The sequence below is a fragment of the Clinocottus analis genome, unplaced genomic scaffold (assembly GCF_023055335.1).
Source record: "Clinocottus analis isolate CAN_PGR_092001 unplaced genomic scaffold, fCliAna1.0.p SCAF_5, whole genome shotgun sequence".
In the NCBI taxonomy this organism is placed as follows: Eukaryota; Metazoa; Chordata; class Actinopteri; order Perciformes; family Cottidae; genus Clinocottus; species Clinocottus analis.
In genome coordinates, this window is record NW_027176207.1 from 20,770,203 (window position 1) to 20,785,026 (window position 14,824).

General features: G+C 39.3%; 1 protein-coding gene and 1 long non-coding RNA gene across 3 annotated transcripts in view; one reads left to right on the plus strand and one right to left on the minus strand.

The window, feature by feature from the left end:
- Positions 1-2,698: 2,698 nt before the first annotated feature.
- LOC137802181 (uncharacterized) lies at positions 2,699-5,369 on the minus strand. The gene is made up of 3 exons (XR_011079957.1): positions 5,291-5,369; positions 3,079-3,130; positions 2,699-2,787 (listed from the first exon to the last, which is right to left on the minus strand). It is a non-coding gene; the product is annotated as an uncharacterized lncRNA (long non-coding RNA).
- Positions 5,370-6,875: 1,506 nt separating this feature from the next.
- The window catches only part of rabep1 (rabaptin, RAB GTPase binding effector protein 1), a 47,985-nt gene continuing 40,036 nt past the window's right edge, over positions 6,876-14,824 (plus strand). For both annotated transcript variants that reach the window (XM_068599964.1, XM_068599963.1), the window contains exons 1-8: positions 6,876-7,010; positions 9,735-9,863; positions 9,974-10,177; positions 10,259-10,419; positions 11,260-11,379; positions 12,094-12,229; positions 12,991-13,169; positions 13,748-13,858. In XM_068599964.1, the coding sequence (XP_068456065.1) occupies positions 6,965-7,010; positions 9,735-9,863; positions 9,974-10,177; positions 10,259-10,419; positions 11,260-11,379; positions 12,094-12,229; positions 12,991-13,169; positions 13,748-13,858 (1,086 nt within the window). In that variant the 5' untranslated portion in view covers positions 6,876-6,964. The remainder of the gene's footprint in view (positions 7,011-9,734; positions 9,864-9,973; positions 10,178-10,258; positions 10,420-11,259; positions 11,380-12,093; positions 12,230-12,990; positions 13,170-13,747; positions 13,859-14,824) is intronic.

Below are 14,824 nucleotides of genomic sequence, written 5' to 3' on the forward strand. Positions count from 1 at the left end.
TTAAACGTCATCATTTAGCTTGCATAGTTAGCTTGTTAGACCAGCGAGGGGATGAAGACATGTGAAGACAAGCAGCGCATGCACACTTACTATCTCATGATTTAGACATTTTATCTTATCATTTCAACCTTTTCATCTTTTTTTTGTCATAATGCCATAACTTTTTTGTCGACTTTTATTTCTCATCCTTTTTTTTGGTCAAAATTTTTTTTTTGTCATACTTTTTTTTTGGCCATACTTTTTTGGCCATTTTTTTTTTGGCATATATATATATATATATATATATATATATATATATATATATATATATATATATATATATATGAGAATATAATTGACACATTAATTGATCATGAAATAGCTGCAGTAATTTGAATAAAACTAATTTGGAAACAATACTGTTAATAATCGCTTTTTGCTGCTTCAAGCTAGCGTCTTTAGCTCGAGCCGAACTTCCGTTTTAGATTTTCCAAAATAAAAGTCCCCGAGAAAACGTAGCGATTTTTCTTCCCTGTCGTTGTTCGAGGCAGAGAGCCATTCATTCACAACAACACGGTCACTCTTTACAACAACCACATTATAAGAAGATATATGTGTTTATTAATGTAGTCGACAATCAAAACTCTCCCTGGATTATATACAAAAATTATGAATGACAATATGAGACATACTTGTTTTATAGATTATAATACTTCCTTATGGGAGAGGTTATAAAGGTCCGCAATAACAGCACATTGATATACACATAGACATGTCCTCATATCTGATTAAAATCCTATTGCAATCTGTAAATACCCAATATTTAAATGTTTATGTACCGCTTACAATTGTGTAGAAAGTAATTTGACTTTTTGTCACATGTTACCATTATTCAACGTCAGTGGCCTTCGTGGGTTTGGGCTGTTTTTTTTTTATTATTGACTAAATGTTTCAGACTTTCACCTTCTTTTTTGTGCATTTTTTGTTTCCTGCCTCGTCTCTTTGGATCAGCGCTCTTAATCCCAAACGGAGGGCATCCAAACCCACTTATATCCATCCAAACTTCCCAGAGCCCAGTGAAGCAGTGATGACTGACAGCATATCATTATGTGGTCAGTGTGTGAGAGATTATGTATGTAGGTCACCAAACTGTTGGCGTAGGGTGCTTTTTCATAAATGGAGATCAAATTACTGCAGATTTTTGCCCCTTTTTGGATCCAATATTTGGATATATTACGCATAATCATAGAGTACAAGCTGACTGAGAGGCTGAGCAGGACCCTGCTGCCACCAGGGGGACGCAATACAACCACTGGTGTCACTCAATTAAAAAGAAAATGATGGATGTTGTTGAAAAAGAGAATACAGCTACTTGTGGGAAAGAGATTTACTGATTTCAGCTATACTATATATACACTTATATGTATATATATATATAACATTGTACACTAATCAATCGATACTTTCAAGTACTGTAAAAGTCGTGTTACAAGCCGCTACGTGTCTCCGCTAGCTCCCCCGCTGAGAGCTTAAACAGCGCTAGCTTGCTACAGCTTGGACACCCGCCAAAAGTAGGAGCGGCTTGTAACCCGACTTTTACTTTTTCATATTTAAAAAAAAGGCACTGTTGTTTTCAACAAACGGTACTCAAACAGTATTTATATACAATACAAAAATACACAGAAAATACAGATAACTCAACCTTTTTTTATTTTATATGAATAATATTTAAAAAAATGCCAGAGTAACTTCGTTCTGATCTCTCTGCTCAGCAGGATACAGCTATAAGAGTCAAAAATGTCTTTTTTTAATATAATAATCTCTCTCCCTGTCCTCATGCGGTCTTAACCCACATCGTCGTAGTCCTCTTCGTCATCGTCGTCCTCGTTTTTGTCTTCACCTCCGATGTCGTCGTAGTCCTCCGTCGAGGTGTTGTCCGCCGCTGGATCTGCATCCTCGTACGGAGGAGGAAGAGGCAACGTGTCCTCCTCCTCTTCCTCATGCTTCACATAGTCAGGCTGCTTGTCCTGCTCGTAGTCGTGAGCGTCCTGCTCGTAGTCGTGGACGTCCTGCTCGTAGTCGTGAGTGTCCTGCTCGTAGTCGGGAACGCCCTGGACGTAGTCGGGAACGCCCTGGACGTAGTCGGGAACGCCCTGGACGTAGTCGGGAACGCCCTGGACGTAGTCGGGAATGTCCTGGACGTAGTCGGGAACGCTCTGTTCGTAGTCTGAAAAGTTCTGCACGTTCTCCTCAGCCAGATTCTCGTAGCTTTGGGCCTCTGAAACAACACATTTTGTATTAAGGCCGAGTTTATTTGTACTACATTTCAGGAGTTACAATATAACAGTGTGACAGTTTGACTGCGGCAATAATAGAGAGTTTTATATTTTTTTGACGCCCTCACAAAAGAGTCTGTTTGATGCCATCAAAATATACGTAAATATTTTTTATATGGCTAAAACTAGTGATGGAAGAAGCACTCAAAACCCGACTTAAAGCTACCACAAGGAACTTTCATGTGCTGTTGTTTCTGGCGCCCCGTGTGGACAAACCTGGTAGTGTTTCCAAACTCTGTAAATTTAGTTTTTCACATCTTTCCTAATTTGACTAAAACACAAATTTTAAAGCGCTAATTTTTTTAACCTATGTTGAACAGTGAACACTTATTTTGTACGGTCATCAGTGGTGAAATGTTGTGTACTGTGTGTGTGTGTTGTGTGTTGCGTCTTGCCTGCTGTGAGAAACTGTGTGCGAGGAGGCAGCGGAGGCGTCTCTGAATCAAAGTTTCTCTCCTGGTATTGGTTGCTCCTGAGAAATCAAGAAGAAGAAATGTTTTGTGTTTCGCGGTTCAGTGTTGCGCAATCTGACCCCAAGGAACAGTTACACATTGAAGGAAATATGTGTGTGTACTTTGTTGTCCAGAGTTAAATGACAAGATTGATGACACATATTTGTCCTTTTCAAATATGAAGCCACAAAGTTAAAGTTTCATGTTCCAACAAAGAGAACAAGTGCATCTCATTAAACGTGAAACTTTTCCTTTGTACCGAACATTTAGGCCGAATATATTCAACATGTTTTTAATATGAATATTCATACTTGACATTGAAGTCGGAAAAACTTCGGGGAAACTTTGTGATTCTGTGTTTTCCTTTGGAAAAAAAGAGAGAAAAGTTAAATTTGAGCATCACAGGAAGCAGAAAAGCGTAAAAAGTTTGTTTTACTTTGTTGCTCTGAGCATCATGTAAACCAGAGAGTTATTATTTTGGGGGAAAGCAGGATTATGTTGTCAGTTCTTTATTTTCTTTCAGCTTTAAGTACGACATAATCATTTGAAAGCTTAACAATAAACATGTGCACATTAAATCATGTTTATATTTAGATTTATACACAAATGATCCCTGTTTCCCTGGAGGATCATTAAAGTTTCATCTCAGCTAATCAGATCCAGAAGGCAGCACTAATAATAACAACAATCCGTACGATCACAATAGTTTTTCTTCAGAGCGATTCGTTCATCCTCACGATGCCAGCGTGTCTCGGGTTTGCTTTCTCTTTCTGTTCTGGCTTTTCATTTGTGCGAATACAGTATTATGAAAGAATAAAAACAGGTAGTTAAATGATAAAAATGAAACTTGCTTCTTCTGTTCTCTTCTTTTTCCAGTAAATTCAGCATGTACTTGAAACTCGGTGTGAACATGAAGGCCTCATATTCAGACTGAATACGGCCTTCTTCTCGAGGGAAATACATTATTCTTTAAGTGCAAAACAACATTCATTAATATTTCATAGTGACAGCAGCAGGTTCAAGATGGAGGATGGAGATTTATGTCTGTGTTGTTTTGCTCTATATCTTATGTATTATTATCATTTTTTGTCTAGTTTGATTCAGCTTGTAACCTGTATGAACTGAAAATAAAATGATAAAAAAGGAACATAAATTTATAAAGTATTTCCTCTGTATGCTACTTCATGCTCACACAGGAAATATAAATAACATATACATTTCTAAAATGCTCATGCTAATCCATAGTAATACAACAGAGATTAAACTGTTTACTGTGGTCATTTGATGATAAAATGGTTAACTTTTATGGTGAAACATCAGATATTATGCAAGTTTCATACACATATCATAGTGTACACACACATATAAACGTGGTATGTCATATTTTATAGCAACTTGTACAGTTTCGTGCCCTTTTTAAGTAGCTGAGTATTCCTTCCAGCAGCTATACGAGCTCATGTCTCTTGTGTTTCACTTCCCACTAACATATGCAGCTGAGGATTATGATATGCTGCAGCTTATTAACAGATTATCACTCTTGTCTCCCTCTGAGATGTCAAACTGTCCACCAACACGCAACGATTGTGCTGCAACAGACGCGCTCGCTGCGAGCAGCTGTCACTGACCAACGCTGCCGAGCCGCCGGACACAAACTCTGTTTAAACGCTACCCATTGTTTTCTGTTAATTCTGTTTTTCAGGTCTAATTTTCACATTTCTCGACGACATCGTTGTACTTTTTTGACTCCCATCCTTGTATCCCCTTCCTGCCCAGATGCAAACGTGTCTCCAGATGTTTTGATGTTGAAATGTTTGTGATGAAGTGTTTCCTTTCTGGGTCAGGAAAATCCTCTCCAGCTAAATAAACTCTAAAAAGACTCAGCTGGAAAATAGATTATGACAAAGCTGAAAACAAAATGTTAAACAGGATAAAAATAGCCAACAGGATATGAAGAAGTTAAAATACAACATCCACATTAATGCAGCGAGGGAGGACATTTCAGTACTTTTACTTTTCATACTTAAAGTAAACTTTGCTGATAATACTGACAGTATTTTATTTAACGTTTTGAATGCAGGACTTTTACTTGTTTTGGAGTATTTCCACAGTACTTTAAGTACTTTAAAGTATCTGAATACTTCTTCCACCACTATTAAATTCATGCTAGAGCATTTTTTGTTTTGTCTGTATGAGGTTTTACAAGATAAATGGTGTGATTTTATAAATACTAAGGTCATTATTTCAAATTTCCCACAGAAAAACACACTTTGTTTTGGATTATATTTAACATGTTCTGTACATTATATTTGCCTGGGATGTTCTTAATAGTGTTTCAAATCAAAACTGACCCTGCTGAGGTGTGAAAACATGAGTCAAAAGATTCATTAAATAACATTTCACCACTTGGCTTTCCTTCAGATTATCACATTACATTAGTAGCATTTATTTCACAATAAAAGAAAAAGGAGAAAAGTGTGTGATTTGGATACGTCCAACATGTGTGTGGAAAGGATTCGCACCTACCTGTTCTTGATATGCACTTGTTGATGAAGATGAAGAGGAGGACGATCACCGCACACGCAAAAATAATCACAAGTATCACCCACAACCAGATGTAGTCGCGCAAAAGAGCCATGGGGAGCTCTGCTCGACTAAAGGAGATTAAAGAGAATAAAGAAAATCAGGTCAAAGCTGCAAGAAAAGTGTTTCTTCACTCCAAGGAGACATCTGACTTATTACTTTTCAGTATACAGAACTGAGGGTTGGAAATAAGATGCTTCACCACTTCCCCTTTTTTGTGCGTTGACTAAGTCTCAAGGTTATTTTGGTGTTTTTGTTCACACTCTGACACTCAAACAAGCCTCTTAACAATCTCTAGGGGCTTTTTTCTAGTGAAGAAGTCGACCAAAACTGTGAACAAAAGCTTTTGTTCGGCTGTAGTTGGCGTGACCTCACTTGATAGTGTACGCCAGCTAAAAATATGTATTCCAGTCCCCTTATCGGCATGAACAGAATTAAATAAATGTTATGTTTTTTCCTGTTTATCTTCTCACCCTCATCGCCTCATATCCTCTTTACAACAGCTTCCTGCCAACTTCCAGCAAAGTTGAGTAAATACTGCTTCTTCAAAAAGAAGTCTCGCAGGATATTGTGAAATTTAATCACACATGGAAGCACATAAAAGTCCTGAATACAGACACATCTATATATAATATTAATTAATTTAAAAAAAGACCAAAATGTTCATCATCAACTTCTTCTTTCTGAATACTCAGAATGTGCCTCACCTTCTCTGAACCGCTGACGTCTTCGGGGCGGTTAAAGTATCTTGAAACGTCTCAGTAAATGAGTGATAAAAGCAGAGGGCAAGATTTGACAATGTGTCATCATGTGTTGTATTTGCATGGCAGTTTTTTTTCGGAGTTGAAGGCTGAGACCTCTGTCATGCTCCAGTGACCCCACCATGTGTGCGTGTCTTTGTGTGTGTCTGAAGTCTGGGAGAATTTACTTAGCGTGCCAAATGTATACATATGTGTGATGTTTTATGGGAAATTATACTCTTAAGTCTCTGCCAATGTTGTATGCATCCATTTCTTATTAAGAATATTTAGGGATGTTGATGAGAACTGACGTTCAGAGCCAGAGCAGAGCACTGCATCCATTTCCGAGTTTCTTTATATTTTCACTTCCTCGTAAATTAACCTCATGTTACATTCGTTTTATAACCGTGAAGCGACGTTAGTAAACAGTTTTTTAGGCGGCTGCCTTTTTAAATAATATTTTTTTTTCATCACAAAGAGATAAACTAAAGCTGAACGTGAAACTTGATACTTGAATAAAAAAAAATATAAATTCAAATTATCTTATTTTGAAAGGGAAGAACGGAATAACATTTAGTAAACAGGAAGTGGGAAAGCTGTTAGCGTAGCAAAATTGTAAATCTTTAAAAAAAACAAAAAAAACAACAACATTAAAAGGACGTGGCTTTACAAAGTTAACATTCCTAACAATATTACTACTATTTTTTTTTTCATTGTTAGAATATTTGTAAAATATATCGTCGAGCCGTGACGATGTGTATTTTATTTTGAAAGTCTTACCGGAATCCGCACTCTTCGCCCTTCCCCGGCGGCTTAACAGGAGTTGTGATGTTAGCCTGTTTTCTTGGACACTCCCGGTAACCGCGTCAGGAAAACCATGGCCGAGCAGGCCTCGGGACCCCCTGTGTCGTCCCAACATGACGGTAAACATGTTCGCGTTTGCGGGTTGTTGTGTTGCGTGTTTGTGGGAGAAGGAGCGAAGCCAGCGGCCCTGTGTGTGCATCCCTGACAACATTAGCTCAGTTAGCATCTTCATGGGCGACGTGTCACTGGCTCATTCTGGACATTTAACACTACGCAGTTAAACGTGGACATGGACTAGTTAGTGGGAAGTTACTGAAGCTTTACTTCCATCTCTGAATAATATAATATTTATATATAATGTTCTCTTTCCTAGCTGGCTACATGCTAGCTGGTTAGCTGGGAGCTAAAGCTAGTCTGACTAATGTGTTCTAGGCCTTGTCGGTCTGTTAATGTGGCTCATATGGATTATATATTTAAGTGTGTGTGTGTGTGTGTGTGTGTGTGTGTGTGTGTGTGTGTGTGTGTGTCCTGCACAGTCGAGGAGTTGCACCATAATACAGAAAGGTTGATCCAGCAGGAGGTGGTTCTCAAACAGGGGTCCGGGGACCATGTTGGGGTCCAGAATCAGAAATCAGTGAACTGTTTATTTCTACCATTATGATGTTACACATGTAATTGGGTGAAAGGTGCATGACAATAAACTTAAACCAAAATAAACACAGATAGAAAAATATGGTAAATGGATTACAGAAGTGTTTTATCAAAATGTAAAGTCCATTTTAACAAAAAAAGCTGTGTAGAGTGAGTAACAGTGTCAGAGTTGTTGGGGTTTATTGACGAACCCAAATGCTGATGTGAAGAAACTGTTCTTGTGAGGTCTTTGTCCTGATGGACAGCTGCCTCCTGCCAGAGGGGCGGGACGCCGTACTCATCTGGTTTCTTTTAATTCTGTAGAAAGATTTGAAAGGAATAGAAGTTTTTTTGCTCGTAGGTTTCACTTCTCGTACTTAAATCCGGCTTTAGCAACAACATACTTCCTCCCCATATGCATCATTTGGGATTGAAATGAGTCTCGTTTCCATCCCGCAGATTCACTGGCGTGGAAACGCGAGACAAACGCCCAATACTAGTGATTGACAGGTGGCTTTTTTTTCAATCACTGCTTTAAGCTTATAAATGCTTTTCCTCCATTTGATCATTTGAGTAAGTTTTGTCCAAGAGAGTGTCGGTGTGTGATTTAGTGTTGGTCATTTCAATCAATATTTGGAAGCGGCTGATGTTGTAACGGCTTTAGCAGAGTGTAATACAGCTTTTGGTTTATCGATCGACTAGAAACACTCTGATGGTTCAAATGTAAAATGTAAAATCAGGGGCAAAAAAACATTTTTTTTCCTCTCCTGTGATTTTTCCTTATCTGTCTTTTCAGCTGTATCAATATGTGCTTGTTCCTTTCGGTGTAAAAGGTCAAACTAAGGAGAAAATAATCATGATATGGTCCTTTTTTTCAACAGGTGATGAGGCAGTAAGTGTCGGCTTTATAGCATGCGGTCTTTTTTATTTTACTGCACATAATAAAACCTTACCTAAGTGCTCCGAGGTAAAGTCAGGTCTATATCGACCCTGTTTACGCTCCTCTATAATCTCTAAATCCTATTTACTCAAGGTGAATTGGTTAATAATTACTTTTTTTAACATGGTGATTCATGTGATCTGAGTTTCTTACACCAGGACAGACTCTCGGTTGGGTAGTTTTTATAAGTGTATAACCACAGAAGCAAAAGTATCGCTGTGTGTTTTTCATGCGTAAACAATTCAACAAGAAGCCACGTGGACGTGCGGCGATGGAATTTCTGCCTCGGCGTCCGCTCGGCTGTCACATGATCGCGGTGTTGAGCCCCCGAAGCGCTCGGCTGCTCGCGGCCGTCAGTGTTTCCGTTCCCTTTGTCGGTGTTTTGAGGGTATCGTTGGCTTTCTGGCCGCGGTCCGCCGGGCTCGAATAAGAAGGGAAGTAGATGAGATGTAAAAGCAGCTCTGGGTGTCGGAGAAAAACAAACAATGGAACATGTGACTTTGAGCCAGTTTGGATGACTTTTGTTCTTCAGTTTAGACTTTTTGGAGTGTTTGTTTAAAAGGACTATTAAGTATCCTGCAGAGGATGTGCTTCATCATGATATGAAACATGATATGGAAAAGGAATCGGTGACAGTGGATACGTTGGCCTCGCTGCAGGTCCACAAGTCAGAGCTCAGGGTTGTGTGATGAAGTCCAGCAGAGGAAAGCAGTAAAGATTCATTATGTCTGCATCAGGAAAGGTTTTGCTGACTTAAAGGAGTATAAAATAATATAAACCGCACAGCTGCTTTCTAGCTTTGACTGCTCAATAAACCAGAGTACTCATATATTTTGTTATAAGTTTCTATTTCAATTAATTATGTGAAACTGGGGATACAAATGGTGATGAATTATTGTCTTGAATATTTCTTTTGGTTTATAAAATGTCAGAGAGCACGTCCCGGAGCCCAAATCTACATCTTCAAATCATCTTGTTTTCATTATTTTAACGACAAAACCATATTCACAACCACAGTACCAAATGTACAAAAATATTTACAACCATTGAAGAAGAAAAGCTGGAACCAGAACCTGAAATTAACCCTTATTGTCATATTGTAATTTGATTGTTTATTGTCTTTTTTTTCTACTTGCATTTTCTGAATGCAAGTAGAATTTGCACATTCTTGTCTTTTTTAATTTCAAGGTTGTGTTTTTTATATTTGCATCATTACCAGACGATTAATGTGTGTGTGTGTGTGTCTATTGTTGTCGTCTTCTCCGTCACCCAGAGGTGCTCCAGCAGCGAGTGGCCGCTCTGGAGCAGGAGCGGGCCGAGTTCATCAAACTCAAGCAGCAGCTGGAGGCCGAGTTCAACCAGAAGCGAGCCAAGTTCAAGGAGCTCTACATGTCCAAAGAAGGTGAGGATCCGTGAACCACGGACTACAACGGCGTGCGCGAATGCTGCTTCTTCTTCCCTCTTCCTCTTCCTCACCCTGCTGTGTTTGTGCTCCCTCTGTCTCTCCTCCAGAGGAGCTGAAGAGGCAGAACGTGGTCCTGGAGGGCGCCCAGGTCGAGCTGAGCTGCGTCCTGGACCAGCTGTCTCACGCCCGGACCGAGGTGGAGACCATCAAGACGGTCGCCACCTTGTCGGAGAACACCAAGCAGGAAGCCATCGACCAGGTCCGCAGCCAGTGGCAGGAGGAGGTAGCCTCGCTGCAGGCCATCATGAAAGGTAGAAAGTGCGTCTCTCACGTGGACAGGAGGAAGGAAATCACAACTACACATCTTCAGTCACACACCTTATTTTGACCAGAAACCGTGTGCGAGTACGAGGTCCAGTTCCACCAGCGCCTGGAGCAGGAGCGGGCCCAGTGGAACCAGTACCGGGAGGCAGTGGAGAGGGAACTGGGGGAGCTGAGGCGCCGCCTCACCGAGGGCCAGGAGGAGGAGAACCTGGAGGACGCCATGAAAAAAGTAGGCTCAACTTTTAAACTTTGTGTTAAACATTTATTCATGTTGTTGTGTTTTTACAGAGAAGTGGAAAGAGAGATTTATAGGTTCACATGTCTGACAGAAACCTAATCAATTACTGCTTGTCTTAAAACATTATAACAAGTATTATAACATCTTTACATGGAAATTAGGACATTGTCTAACAAACCTTATTTTTGTCTTCATGTTTGATGTTAATAAAATAAAATAATCCTTTATTTACAAATTACAGGATTACAGCAGCATTGCTCACAAGTAAATAAAGATGAAGTAATATAAATAAACAGTAGAACAGTAATAAAACAACATTTAAAAATTAAAAGGTAAGAAGAATATTAAACATACAGATGGAATAAAAATAAAATAACTAAGTGTATGTAAACCTGTGTATAAAAGTATTGCACAAATAATATATCTAAATGAATACAAATTTAAGTGCCAAAAAAATATGATAGAAATAGTTTCCCCCCTAAATAAAAACAAATATATAAATAAATTGTATACATTACTCGGCTCTCCAGGTGAAGTAATCCTGTTGAAATGGATTAAAATGGAGAATTCCTTTTAAACTAAAACGCAGCTTTTCAATGAATCATGTTTCTTTGTTACAATCGCTGCACGTGTTTCCCTTTTTTATATCTTTGGTTGCTTTGAGTTCTCTTGTGAGCGATGTGGCGTTGAGAACGGGCTTATGAAGTCAGAAGTACAAGAGTTTGACAACGCCGCGTGGTGCGCTGTAAACAAATCCTGGTTTTGTGTGTTAATGTTAGCTTGAAATTTGTAGTTGTGATCCAAGAGTGTTGAAAACCTTTTTGTTTCAAGGCGCAGGAGGACGCGGAGAAGCTGCGCTCGGTGGTGATGCCCATGGAGCAGGAGATCGCCGCCCTGAAAGCCCGGCTGACCACGGCCGAGGACCGGGTGAAGGAGCTGGAGGCGTCCAAGGTGAGTCAGGATCTGATCGTCAGAGTTCCTCTGGTCATGGAAAACCTGGAAAAGTCATGATATTTTAAAATGGTTATTTCCAGGCCTGGAAAAGTCCTGAAAAGTCCCCAAAGTGTGGTAAAAGTCCTGTAAATGTGTTATATTCATGTGTTCATGTCGTTCATTCACGCTGAGTTTGAAATACTTTTAAAAGAAAGAGGCTCGAAATATCAGCAGCATACACGCAGGCATCTATATAAATGTTTATTCTTTTAAACTATTGTCTCTCATTCATTTGAGTCATTTAAGGTTTACTGTATGCTTTGAATCCTCATTGTTAGTTTAAATACTACATTTTATCACTTTTTAACACATTTCACACTGTTTGCTCATGGACATTTGGTTTAAAGTCATGGAAATTGATTTAAACTCATAGAAAAGTCATGCAAAAGTCATGAGAAATTGGTTTAAAGTCATTGACAATTGGTTTAAAGTCATGAAAATATGTATAGAAGTCGTGGAAATTTGGTTAAAAGTCATGGAAATCCACTGGTCAAACTGTGCATGAACCCTGGTTTTATCTCATAAACTGTTTTTACGGCTTCTTCTTTGGCCAGAATATGAAATATTGCCGCTTCTCCTTCTGCAGTGACGGTAACTTCTGATGTTTTTAACCTCGGAGGGAAAGTAAACAGGTGAAAGCTGTTCCTCTCGTCTTGGTCGTTCCTCTCGCAGGTGAAGGAGCTGAATCACGTCCTGGAGGCTGAGAAGTCGTGTCGCACCGACCTGGAGATGTACGTCGCCGTGCTGAACACCCAGAAGTCCGTCCTGCAGGAAGACGCCGAGAAGCTACGGAGAGAGCTCCACGAAGGTACTTTTTATGTTTTTAAATAGTGGAAGTCCTTTTGATCCTGAGAGGAAACGTCGCGGCTGCACGGCGTGACGAGAGGAGGAGACTTCAGAGAGAAAGATCTGAGAGCTCATTAGTGACACAGATCAGTGAGGAAACTTTAAAAAAGAGTCATTTATTAGATGTGTGTGTGTGTGTGTGTGTGTGTGTGTGTGTGTGTGTGTGTGTGTGTGTGTGTGTGTGTGTGTGTGTGTGTGTGTGTGTGTGTGTGTGTGTGTGAGAGAGTTGGAACAAAGCCTTTTTTTTAAATTTCTTCAAATTTTATCTTTAGAAAGTACTGTCCTTAAATACAATTTGTCACAAGTACCTCCATGTAATACTCTACTACGTCTCAGAGGGAAATATTGTACCTTTTTGTTACTTTCAGATAACATTAAAAAATGTTTTTTATATATATATATATATATATACATACAATTTATAAATTGCGTTGCCGCGTAAAAAAAACGTAAAAAAATCAATCTAGTGGCTCCCGAATATTCCACAGTCCAGAAACTAAAATATATTTGTGTATTCAAACCATAATAATCATATTTGTCATCATACTTTACCTTTTAAATCTTTAGAAGTTGGGAATCAACGGACTAAACTACATTTTTTAAAAGCCTGAAGTAACTGTGAGGAGCTCTAAACCGGATCAGAATCGGTTTAGTCCTGATCCTCTTCCTCTCTCTCTCTCTCTTCCTCTTCCTCTTCGTCGTTCCTCTCCCTCGGCGCTCCAGTCTGCCACAAGCTGGAGCTGGAGCGGCAGCAGCACAACCAGCTGAAACACACCTGGCAGAGAGCCAACGACCAGTTCCTGGAGTCTCAGCGGCTCCTCATGCGCGACATGCAGCGCATCGAGAGCGTGCTGTCCTCGGAGCAGCTGCGCCAGGTGGAGGAGATGAAGAAGAGGGACCAGGTAGCACAAACGCATGGTCGTGGAAGTTTGGTTTAAAGTCGTGGGAATTTAATTTAAAGTTGTTGAAAAATGGTTTAAAGTCGTGGAAATATGGTTTAAAGTCGTGGAAATTTGGTTTAAAGTCGTGGAAATATGGTTTAAAGTCGTGGAAATATGGTTTAAAGTCGTGGAAATTTGGTTTAAAGTCGTGGAAATTTGGTTTAAAGTCGTGGAAATTTGGTTTGAAGTCGTGGAAATTTGGTTTGAAGTCGTGGAAATTTGGTTTGAAGTCGTGGAAATTTGGTTTGAAGTCGTGGAAATTTGGTTTGAAGTCGTGGAAATTTGGTTTAAAGTCGTGGAAATTTGGTTTAAAGTTGTAGAAAACTGATGTAAAGTGAACATGTACTTAAATAAATGTCTCTAAAAGTGTTGAGCAAAATTTTTTTAATTTTTTTTCAAAGGTAGGCTTTTTCTCTTTTTGCATTTATGTTTTCCTTCACAACAAAGTGAACTAACTGTACAAACGGCACATCAACATGATGACATCCGTCTTTGGAAACCCCCTTTTTTAAAAATGCTTTCCTGCGTCTCGCTCCAAGGAGGAAGACGAGCAGGAGCTGCTGAGCCAAGTGAAGGAGCGGCAGGAGGAGGACGCAGGAGACAACACCGAGCCTCTGGAGGATTCCTTCCTGGGGCTGAGCGTGGAGGAGGTACGAGCCTCTCGTAATGCGATGCGCCCTCGGGGAGCGGAGCGGCGGCCATTAGCGTCTTACGTCATAATGTTTTCCCTCTTGAGTAACAGGAGCTTCACTCGGGCAACGCGGCACCTTCACTCCGGTCTCTGCAGCTTTTAACCGATGCTTCTTAGTGCAGAAGCGACCAAACTGACATGAAAAGTGTATTTTTGTGACTTTTTCCTCGACCTTAAAGCACACGTTTGTCTTTTCTTGTCGTGTTTTTATTCACTGTTAATTAACAGATCACTTTGCGTGTATTATTGAGATCCAACAATGTTTTTTTTATTCCTCCATAAACATTTTGTGGAAGACAAACCTGTTAAAGTTTCCGCTGTTTACGGCCAAGTTTTAATTCATTCAGTGATTAATGTTTTGTTTGAGTCAATCGTGGTTTACTTGAGTGCAGAAATCAGTTTTTTACTGGATCTGATGCCATCAAATGATTAATTTTGTGCACAATATTAGATATTAGGTTTTGATTAAATAGAAAAAAGCAACAGAATTCAAGTTTAACATTTATATGAGTGAAGCCTTCGTTACTCGTGATGCGTTCAAAGACCGTCAGCAATGGCAAGGTCTATTTTTTACAGCTTCTGGCTTTAATAAAAGCTTTAATTTTGGATATTTAAACAAGAAAACATGCTCTGCACACCTTGAAAACATGCTCTACACACCTTGTTTAGGGGTGAAAAAAAGTTCAATAACGAATGTCAGAGCTTAAAAATGTACCAAAAAAACATAGTGTCTCAGTGAATGGTTCACATAAACGCATCCAAAAATGAAACTATACACTATAATATTGTAAACAATTAAAGAATATGGGATTGCTTGAATAACTAGATAAACAAAAACATGTTTTTCAAAGTGTTAAATGTCTATTTAAAGGGATATAATTGTCCTAGTTTCCAGATTTCTCACGTCTTTCCCCTTGTTTTTCCT